The sequence below is a fragment of the Oryza brachyantha genome, chromosome 2 (genome assembly GCF_000231095.2).
Source record: "Oryza brachyantha chromosome 2, ObraRS2, whole genome shotgun sequence".
Lineage (NCBI taxonomy): Eukaryota > Viridiplantae > Streptophyta > Magnoliopsida > Poales > Poaceae > Oryza > Oryza brachyantha.
The window spans coordinates 6,219,735-6,230,702 of record NC_023164.2 but is presented as its reverse complement, the minus strand read 5'-3'; the positions used below and the strand labels follow the sequence as shown (position 1 = coordinate 6,230,702).

General features: G+C 42.7%; 1 protein-coding gene across 1 annotated transcript; it reads right to left on the bottom strand.

Annotated features, from left to right (window-relative positions):
* Window positions 1-635: 635 nt before the first annotated feature.
* On the bottom strand, window positions 636-2,677 carry LOC102720492 (basic leucine zipper 19). The gene is made up of 4 exons (XM_040521283.1): window positions 2,171-2,677; window positions 1,682-1,772; window positions 1,258-1,384; window positions 636-1,057 (listed from the first exon to the last, which is right to left on the bottom strand). The coding sequence occupies exons 1-4, from the start codon at window positions 2,581-2,583 to the stop codon at window positions 903-905; spliced, it is 786 nt and encodes a 261-aa protein (XP_040377217.1). The 5' UTR covers window positions 2,584-2,677; the 3' UTR covers window positions 636-902.
* Between the last annotated feature and the right edge of the window lie 8,291 nt (window positions 2,678-10,968).

Here is a 10,968-nt window from a genome sequence, read left to right as displayed (position 1 = left end):
TCATAGATGAAGTTAGGGAAAACCAAAATATCTTAACCTGAAAAGGAGGGAATAATGATAATTATTTTTTTTTGAATTTTTGTTAAGCGGGAAAATGAAGTCTTCGATGCTTGGAATGCACGTTCCCATCTTCGTTACGAGCCTCGGAGATGATGAAAAATTAGTAAAAAAGGAAGAGCGAAACATTTTAAAAAATGGAAAGAGAAGTTTTAACAGGTTGGAATGCATTAGCACTGACCAAAACATGAAAAAATTGGGGTCCTATTTCGTCGCCCAGCTCGAACGTGCTTATCGACAGCCCTACTTTTATAAGTTTGGTGTTAATGTAAGTAGCAATATAGAGTCTGGAAATTTCTTTTCCTTTTGTTCATTCAGTTGAATCAGTTAAGTTTGAGATAAAGAAAGCTGGCATAGTTTTAGAGATGCTTCTGATCTTGCACCAGCCTTCTGGCAACCATATTGTAAATTATATGCCCATTTGACCTTTTATTCGTACATCTGACATTGTTACAATGTAAATATGTGCAGAAACAAATCTTGTATCTACCTGATGTTGGCATAACCAAGATTCAACTTGGAAGTATTTCGTGGCACAAACTAGATTAGCTGCAGTTTGCAAGAGAAAAAAACTTTTAGAAATCAACCACCTTTTCCATACAAATGTAATTGCGGTCCAAACAATACATCCACAGCAATTCCCCCACCCCAGCACAATTTTTTTGCCAGGGATGAGCAAAAACATCACATGAAAAAGAAACGAAACAAAAATCAACCAACTTTGAACAAGCTGCACAAAACTACTGACAAGCTGTGTCATGTCATCTTACACACGGTCAATTTTGCCAAAAAAAGAAAAAAAAAAAACCACCACCGGCCGGTCGATGGTCACCGGCGGCCTGCCGCTATCGCATTGCAGCTCCCTCGCATGCCAGCAGCTCATGCTTGGCCTGCATCGAGGCGGCGGCGGCGATGTCGGTGCCGCCGGTGGCCTTGATCTGCTGGTGGTGGTACAGTTGCCGTAGCCTCTCGATCTCCTTCTTCAGAGCATCCTGATGAGCTGCATTGCATTGCATTGCTTGCAAATTTCAGTTTAACGAGAAATCTCATGGCTAGCTCAAAATTAGGAGGCCATAAACAAGTTTTGCAGAGTTTCAAATCAACTTTCAGTTTGTTTCAAAAGAGTAACTCAAAACATTTAGGATGGTGGTTATTGAAATTGTAAGAATTGTAATCAAGATGGATAGGAAGATTTGTTACCATCTTTGAAGATCTTGTCTTGTGCGAGGGCTGCAATTCTTTGCTTGAGATGGCTGTTGCCGACGGTGAGCAGTGACCTCTGATGATCCAGGAAAGCCACACGAGGTGACAGTGCTGACACCTCCATCTGCAGTTAAAAGATCCATCAGTCACAATTGGATCACATACGCAGCCAGATATACAAGTTGATTTCTTCTTTGTTCTCTCTTTAATAATTCCTTAAATATTTAGGTTCAAGATCAACAAATGGCAGAAATTCAACTATTATATCATCCAGAGAGTGTACAAGAATGGATTCTGCCAATAATTACAACTAAACCAACACATAATTTTTGCTAACTTAGCAAACAGTGCTCCCTTTATACTCCTTTTCTTTTCTTTATTGATGTTTTTTTTTTGGGAGAGGATTGAATTGATGGATCACCTGGAGAGTGGTGACGCTGCGCTCGAGCTCAGAGATGTACTGCAACTTCCTCACCCTTGACCGCTGAGCCGACTGCCTGTTTGCCAATATCCTGAAACAAATGCAGCCAACCAACCAAATTACAACTAAATCAACACAATTTGTCACTCAAATTCACGGTCTTTGGGGCAATTAAAAGTGATTCATGCATATGGTATTTCTTATACAGTAATTATGTAGAAAAAGTATATGTTTCAGTAAATCAGATTGACAAGGAAGAATGTACATTTGGTCAGTTCTTATGCAGAAATTTGATCTGAACAATTCTCTTTAAAAATGTTGTGCATCTGTCTCCGAAAATTACATGCTGTACAAAATTAAATTGTGTGAAATCTTGCTAGATTTCTTTCCCACGACTGTTACTCTTACTCCATTTATGGATAAATATCATTCTTCGATGGTAAACTGGAAAACAGAATATTTTTACTGCAATTAATTACTGCCACTGACCTCTTAACTCTCTTGGGGTCAGCAATGCCGTCCGCGGCGGCCGCCGCCGCCGCCATTGCGCCTGCGCCGGCCGGCGAGGTCGCCGCCAACCCGTCGTCCCCCTCGCCCATGTCCATGAGGTGCGCCTCGCCGGGCCCTCTCTCCCCACCGCCGTCGGACACCGCCGGCGCCTCGACGTCGGAGAACATGGACATGAGCTGCTCGTCGTCGAGCCGGTCGAACTCGCCGCCGCCGATGACGTCGTCCATTGGCACGGCGTCCAGGAACGCCGCCGAGTCGCTCGCCGACCGCCTATGCGCGCCCCTCCTCGCCGCCGCGAACCCAAGAAATGCCCCCGCCGGCGCCGCCGCCGCCGCCATCCACTCCTGCCCCGCCACCGCCGCGCTCGGCGCCCTCGGCGGCAGCTGCGCCATCCTAGCTAGAGCTAGGCTACTACTACTAGTAGTAGGCTACTAGCTAGCTAGATAGGCTAGTGTCTTCTCTGTCTTGCTGTATGGCATGTGGTAAGCAAGCAAGAATGTGTATGGGGTGAGTGTAGGTGGTGGAGGTGAGTATATATTGTGATGAGGGAGAGCACATGGAAGCCAAATATGCAATCCAATGGGTTAAATATAGAGGTGGAAGAGATTTCAGAGGAGGAGTGGACTATAAACTTACATCCGGCTTGGTTACAAGAACTAAAAAACTATGTGAGAGGGACGAGTGGATCATGCATTAATGATCAAGAGTTACCTATTAGTCTATATGGATGGACTGAAAAAAACTAAAAAAAATCTTATAATCGGCTTGTTAGCTATATTATTAGCCTTGCTTTTATTATGTTTGTGTGTGAGAGTGCAAGCTAGCTATACCATCGTCACCTATAGTAGCTAGCATCATGCATGTGATTAGAAGAGCCATGCATGTAAAGTGTATCTCAAGATCCAAGAGATTTGGTAGTTAGTAATTACTACCATCATGCATGCATGCATGACTCTAATTACTTGCAGAAAGGGGTTGCTTAACCCAGCTTTGCAATGCAAAATTAACTACTACTAATAGTAAGCACGAATTGATATGTGTTAGTTAGTTACCTGTTTGCAAGTTGTAGTCAAGGTGCATGGTAAGTTGCATATGTGTGATAATTGATGGCATGTGCATGGGAGGCTAGCTAGCTTTGAGCCTTTGAGTGTTAGGATGACATTGGTTTAACCTAGCTATAATCACTCACACATGAGTAGTTAGTTAGAGCTCAGAAGAGGAGTTTGTTACTACTAATTTTATTTGTTTATAATGGGAAAGTGTTAGCATATGCAGCAGCTAGGAAGTCACATGATGGGAGGAAAGGGGACAGCTAGCAACAGCTAAGTGAGAGACAGTAGTACTTGAGATGCATGCTGCAGTAGATGCAATTCTTCAGTATACTAGCAGTAGTAGTACTCCTTGTTAATCATGGAGTTGCACTGCTCCTCTTCTGGTTCTGGAGCTGAGGCTTTCTTCAGCTGGCAGTTCATCCACGTGCTGCATCCAGTGGGCCCACACTGTCAGTGTACCAGTATGTGTGTGAGATGTCACTGGCAATGTGCCATTGGGATGGACATCAAATCGGGCGTCTGTTTGCTTTCCAGATCCAGATTCTTTGCAAGGATATGAAAACGTACGAGTACTAGAGAGGAGTAGAGAAAAGCTTTGCTGCTGGTGTTTATGGAAAATACATGCCTTTCCGTATTCATTTCATGCGTGTACTACTAGGGGAGGTGGCTTCAATTTGGGCATGTGACGAAGGTGGTGGTCCCTTTGTAATTTGTTTGAAACATTTGCATTGACTTACTTGAATTTGATTAGATTTTCGACGACATTCGGACCTTTGGTTGGGGGTTGAGGGTTGTTCAACATTTTGGGGAGCTAACTATGGTTATGACAAACCGAAATTCTAAGGTCACAACTAAAGATTCACCATGGATGGTGGTATCGAGACTTCACATGGAGTTGCGATGTTGTGGCAATCGAGTCTGTACCTCGGTGGCTTTGTGAGGTTGCGCATGACATGCAAAGGTCACGATGCTATTATACGGTCTGAGCTTAGAGACATATATTGGGTGATGCCGGGGCCCCCATGATGCACTAGGATAATAAGATTAGCAGAGGGGGAGGGGATGAAGGAAGAGAAACAATAGAGATGAGAGCTGTGTTACTAGACAACGACCTGAGTAGGTATGTTGTTGGTGAGTTCCTCTATGTCAGTGGGCTCTAGATCAACTGCCAATGACCTTGTCCATGCTAAAGAGCTTGTCTGCACCCATTGTCGAGCTTCTCTGTATTGTGTCGCTGATGGGAAGGGAGGGAGAGGGTGGCACCAACAGATGGTGGATAGGAGACCGAGGGAGGAAATGCGTAGAGTGAGGAGGGCGAAGAAGGTTATATTGTGTGGGGAGGGGGCGGGGAGAATGGGGCTTGCTGAAGGATAGGAGAAATTGAGACTGACCGGTACAGAATTATTAAGGATATATATGTAGGTATTTTTGGTTATATTGGGGTCTAAATACAATATTTTCAATTGATTTATTAATATTAAGTGATCAAGGGTCGAAGAAAAATCATCTGTATGATCTCCATCGAGTGTGGTGTGGCTTTTACGTGGTATTACATGGTGGCACATTTAGATCATTCATTAGTAGCCTACGTTGGGCATGCCCTATATATACATGTACACTTTAGCACAAAATAGATTCCTCAAACTAAGCATTACAAGTAACGAGCTGACTGACCATGCTTTTCTATGAATAAAATACTGTAGTATTATGTAAAATAAATAAAATTCCATGAAATGTGTTAACCATCCATTTGCTATAGAGTAAGTTGATTTTATATGTGGCTATCCATTTAGATATGATTATTTTTTAATATTAAAAGGCTCAAGGTGTATGTATTTACGATAAAGTTTTCTTCAGGGTGATAGATTAGCTGTCACGACTACTGCACTCTTTTAGACCCTGTTTGGATTGAAGGAATTTCAACAGATTTGTGAAGGATTTAATTCCTTTGGAAAAAAATCACTTTTCCTCACCGTTTGGAACAAAGGAATTTGTGAATAGTATTCTTCAGGTTTGATTTCCTTTTGAGCACTTTCCTACCATTTCATATGAAAGCAGAACTCAATGAAAATTTTATAGAAAAATTTCTGTACGGACAAGAGAGCACCAAGTAGTGTTACTGTTTATTACCTCTCAAATGGAGGGAGAAAATTGTTCCACACAACTTTAACTCAGTATTTCCTGTATTTTCTATTCCTCTATTTTATACATGTATTTATGTATTTTATATTTATGTGTGTTTTTCCTAGATGGTCTATGACCCCTGCATCATCCCTAGGCAGGCGGCTCGGGGGCGAAACTGTAGACACCGATCTTTAGGTGAAAACATTGCTCTATTTTTAAATAAATAGTGCTTGTCCCTGGTTCAAATGCTTGGCCAGACTTTTCTCGTTAATAGATGATTTTCTATTTTCATATAATCCTGTCTAGATTTTAACTCTTACTTAAACAATAAAATTGACAGTTCTGCTGTCGGTTTAGTTTCTGAAAATATGCCCCATTTTTTTGTGTTTTGTTTTGACGTGTGCCAAACGGGGACTCAAAGAGATCTATATGCTGGCCGGTGCATGAAGACGATCGATCGGGAGGGCAGGGGCTGAAGCAGTGGGCATGCATGCATTGCAAATCCTAGCTTTATTTTGCTCCCTACTGTCATGCGCTGTCTGGCTGTTAATTATACATACATATATTATATATCATATCAGGCACATGAGAGAGAGAGAGCATGGCATATATGCTCAACGTGCACCGAAGGATACGCGTGTTTAGGTGATGTGTATGCTGCCTGTGAAGTGGTTAGCAAGAAAACATGCTTGCCGGTTAAATTATTCTGACTCCATATCAAAGTCCACCCCTCTAGGCTCTAGCTAACCCTCACCTCTAATCATCAATTATTCCCTTCTATCACATCGGCCATTAAAAAAATAGTCACAATAGGAGCATATTGTTACAACACCACCATTGGACGGAGATTATCGTGCCATGCTTTTGCTTACAGTACTTATGCTTATAAGTCGACATTAAAGTTGGAGTTGATTTTAAGGATTTTTCACCGAAGTTTATTTTTCAGCATTGACTTTTAAATCACTAGAATATGTATATAAAAGATTTATTCATAAATTACTTTTCGTTTGTAAATATTCCGTTTAATTCAAAAAAAGCCCAAACAATCACGAATACCTACAGCTAGTCACAAATTCTCTAGTTAACCCTCCAATAGCTCAATAGTCTCTGTAGAATCTGGTTACCTATATGTGGTATCCAAACTATCACGCACAGTCTCACTGACTGATTGAATACTTATTGGTCGCTTCTTAGAATCTCCAACTCCTCAAATTAACCTCAGACACTATTTTTTTTACTAAAATGTACATGCCACTCCTAAGAGTTGAATTCTGTACCTTAACTTTTTCTTATATATATTTTGGCTTTGACGTACGTTTAAGTCGCTAAAAACTGAATATAAGTTTTAATCATAAACTATTGTTACCACTTTAGGGCCTTTGAATCACATGAATGAAAAAAATGGAGGAATAGAAAAAACATAGAATTCTGACAGGAATGTAAGTGTAAAACAGAGGATTGCAAAACACAGGAAAAACATAGAAATGACTGTTTTTTGGACCACAGGAAAAACACAGAAATTTAAGTAGAGGTAAAGACGCAAAGAATTTTTTCTATGAGGTTCTACCTCTAGCTAAATTTCCTCCAAAACTTGTATGAGAAAAGGTATTCCATAGGAATTTCATAGGATTTCATAGGGTTCATTCCTTTGATTCAAAGGACTTTGTAGAAAAAATTTATATAGGAATGAAATCCTCTAAAATTTCTATAAAATTTCATTTGAATCAAATAGGGCCTTAATCAGCCCACCAACGAAAACCGCTATTGTCTATTTAGAATGGCATATTGGCATGGGTATATGGCAAGAGGGGAGCAAGCTAGGGTAAGGCAGCAAGGTAGCCTAGTGGGGGAAATAATGCGATGGGATGGAAGGAAGGAAGGAATGCATGCATGTGCGTGTGCGTGGGTGGCCGTAGGACATTCTCACGAACAAGGCTGATCATTCCACATGCATGTCACATGCAACGGCCTCACTGCTTGCTCCCTCTCACTCCACCCAGCTAGCATTATATTTGCATGCGTACTGTACACTCATCTATCTACCCAACTTGCTTATTTACATCTCTACACAACTTTTAATTAATTATTTCATCTTTACTGGGATAATATATAGGTTCCGTTCTAAAATATAAGAATTTTAAGGTTATTTAGTATGGATTAATTAAGGTTGAGAAGAACGGACTTTCGGCGTTCGTTACTAAATAATTTGAAGAAGTTTTAATAGAAAGTAATTAATAGAAGTGCTGGAAATGTTTATATTATTAAGAACGATTTAAATCATATAAATACCTGTATACTGTGAAAGTATATATATCCCTGCCGTTTATGCACTTTACGAGTGCACATGTGACATGCATATATAAATTAATAAATACAGTTCGTCACTTAATTATTCCGCCATGCATTTCCATGATCCATTTTGGACCACCATTTCCATCCTGTATGTATAAAATAATATAAAACTCGTACTGTACGTACGTATCCCTTGGGCTATGCGTCGCCACTGTTGCCGTGTTCGTGATGCGCGTACCTCCGTCTCCGTCTCTTGCTGTCTCTCTCGCTTGCTGTCCTACGGCTGTCGTCCTAGCTTAGCTTGCTTCTGAATTCCTTGTTAATTTTCGAAATGTTTACTCATGTGCAGGAGGGCTGCGTTCTTTTTTTATTTACTACTGAAATGAACGGTTTTCTGATTTTTGCGATACCTATAAACGATGAAATAATCGCTACAAAGTTGAAAATCTATTTTAGAAATATGAAATGATAAACTTCTAAATATAAACCTTTTTTTATAAAATATGTGTTGGTTAGCAGTTCGAAAAATACGTGCGTAAACCCATTGAAAAAAATTCTGTGGAGAATAATATAACTTACAGTACTACTCGTGAACGTGTCTCTTTGAGGAGCCAGGGTACGTAGCACATGCATGTAGGGCGGACGGAAGAAGATCTAACCGAATATAGAGATTAATATAGAGAAATTTGGTCATCGATTCAAATCTCCTCGGTTCGCTGAAAATACCAAACTAAAATTAAATTCTCAGATGGAACCTATAATCCACTAAGTTCAATAGAATTAAACTTTAGTGTTCACATCTCAACCCATTAAGAGTCTCCGGTCAGATTAGGTGCTGAGCGAGCTCAAAGCCTACCTCTCCTTCCCTCCAGTCCTAGTGGCCCCGAGATCTCCTTCCCTTCGGTCCAAGTGGCCTCGAGATCGGAGGAACCGTTGCTACTACACTTAGGGTGACTCCACAAGTCATCAGCACAAACATTAGTGGTGGAGCACGAGGAGGAAGACCCTCACACGTGGTCCCACCACCTACGCAGATCAGGCCTGGGCCAGAGTTGGACAGAGAGGCCCCTACGCTGGTGAAGGCCCCGCCCCTCCCCCAGCGTATGGATGACCCTCAACCCTCCTGTCAATGAGCATCGAGTGCCCTTGGACTTCGAAGTGGCCACGAGGCCCTTGAGGAGGGGAAGAGCAGCCCGACATCCCTCGACCCTGAGGCCACTTTCGCAGAAGACCCCAGGCTCCTAGAAATCGACACCCCTCTCAAAAGGACCAGGCCTCGTCGCAAGGTACGGCGGCCGATTTACTTCGTCAGCGAGGCGTTGAGGGACGCAAAACCCATTACCCTCAGGCCCAGAAGATGCTATACGCAGTTCTGATGGCTTTGAGGAAGCTGCGCCACTACTTCCAATTGCAACTGGTTTCCAAGGTAACATCTTACCCCCTTGGGCAGATACTATGCAACCGAGAGGGGACTGGGCGAGTGGTCAAATGGGCCATCGAGCTGTCAGAGTTTGACCTCCATTTCGAACCACGCCATGCCATCAAGAGCCAAGCCCTTGTCGACTTCCTAGCGGAGTGGACTCCCTTGGCCGATCATGACCCCCTCGGGCTCCCGTCCCTAAGGCCGAAGTCAGCCTAGAGCGTGGTCGCCTAGACTTTTGGGCAACCAATAACATCGCGGAATACGAAGGACTCCTTGCGAGACTCAGGGCCGCGGCTGGAATAGGGATCCGTCACCCCCTTGTGTTAGGCGACTTGCAACTAGTCATCAACTAAGTCTCGAAGGAGTACCAATGCTCCGACCCACAAATAGAAGCCTATGTCTGAGAGGTTCGGCGTATGGAGTGCGGTTTCGATGGGCCAATGTCGTAGCCCAATTGTTTGGCTTTTTAATTCATCAGGCAAAAATATGACCCCTAGAGTGAAAAAGATATAGCAATGCTATATTCGCACCACGCTAGTTAGTACACTATATGACGTTTTACTTTTTAGACTCAATGTTAGACCATTTATCTTGATTAAAAAGTAGTTCAAATATTGAAAATAAGTATTGTGCTTAAAATACTTTTAGGACAAAGCAAGTCGCAAAAAATATGCCTCTCAAAAAATTGAAAAAAATAAAAGTTTAAATTTTTATGCTTATAAGATGTTTTAGTATTACCTAAGTTTATTAGCGTATAAATTTAGTGAGTAACAGAACCTCTAAATATGAAACGGAGGTAACAAGAGCGAGCGTCATCATATCGAGGCAACCTTTGTCACTGCTACAGAATAACAAGTTTACATATTTATCATCTGATGTGCATGACCCAAAGAGAAGGGAGCCGCCCTTGGGCCATGTGGCGTGCCCCGAAAAGGGCTAGGCCCGAGGCTAGAGAGGCAACCACCTTCTCTCATCAAGGGTCGGGCCGCCCAATCCCTCTCTCCTCAATCTGTTTGCGAAGGGGCACGTGGCATGGAAAGCGTCACGTGCAGGCGCACTCGACGCCCTACTACCATATTTAAGGGCACTCTGCCCCTCGCGGGGCACCGCATTGAATGTGATGTTCTTGAGGTGCAGTAAGTCATCTAGGATAGAAAGGGCACCACATTGAATGCGATGTGCTTGAGGTGCGGTAAGTCGTCTGGGATAGAAATGACAGATGTGACGGCAGACAAGAAACGAGTTAGAGCCCTACACACATGCGTCTGCCCTTGGCAGTAGGCATGACCTATGTCAGCACCGTCTCATCGACCATTAATGAGAGACCTTTTTTGCCCCTCTCTCAAGACTGAATTGGCATTCTACCTTCGCTAGGTCATTCTCTCCCTCGCCGCTACTCAGTGGGACCAAGAAGCCAAAAGTCTTTAGCATTTAATGAAGAATTATGTGGGTCTTTCCGCCCACGTTGCAACTAGATGCGACCCATGCTGCGGTGAGGCGTGTGCCGCTTTGCACATCGGTAGAATTAACGTGCATTAATCACTTGTAAAATAATGTTTTCCTTTCCTGAGAGGATGGATCCTGGCACTTGTGGTAGCCCCTTGCAGCATAAAAGGATGCCCTTGCCTAGGGAATGAAAAGGGGCTTCTTTGGTAGACAACCAATAGACACTTAGTAAGCTTGGCTACTAGCGAAGCCATCAGTAATTCCTTACGCTCCAAGCAACCACACACACAGGAGTAGGGTATTACGCTTCTCAGCGGTTCGAACTTGTATAACTCGAGTGTGTCCGCATTGCTCCCAAGGGGCCTAATCCCTTCCATCTCTTTCTCATTCCGCCCTCGATCCTCATGCTCACACATGTACCCCTGGTCCAAACCCAAAAG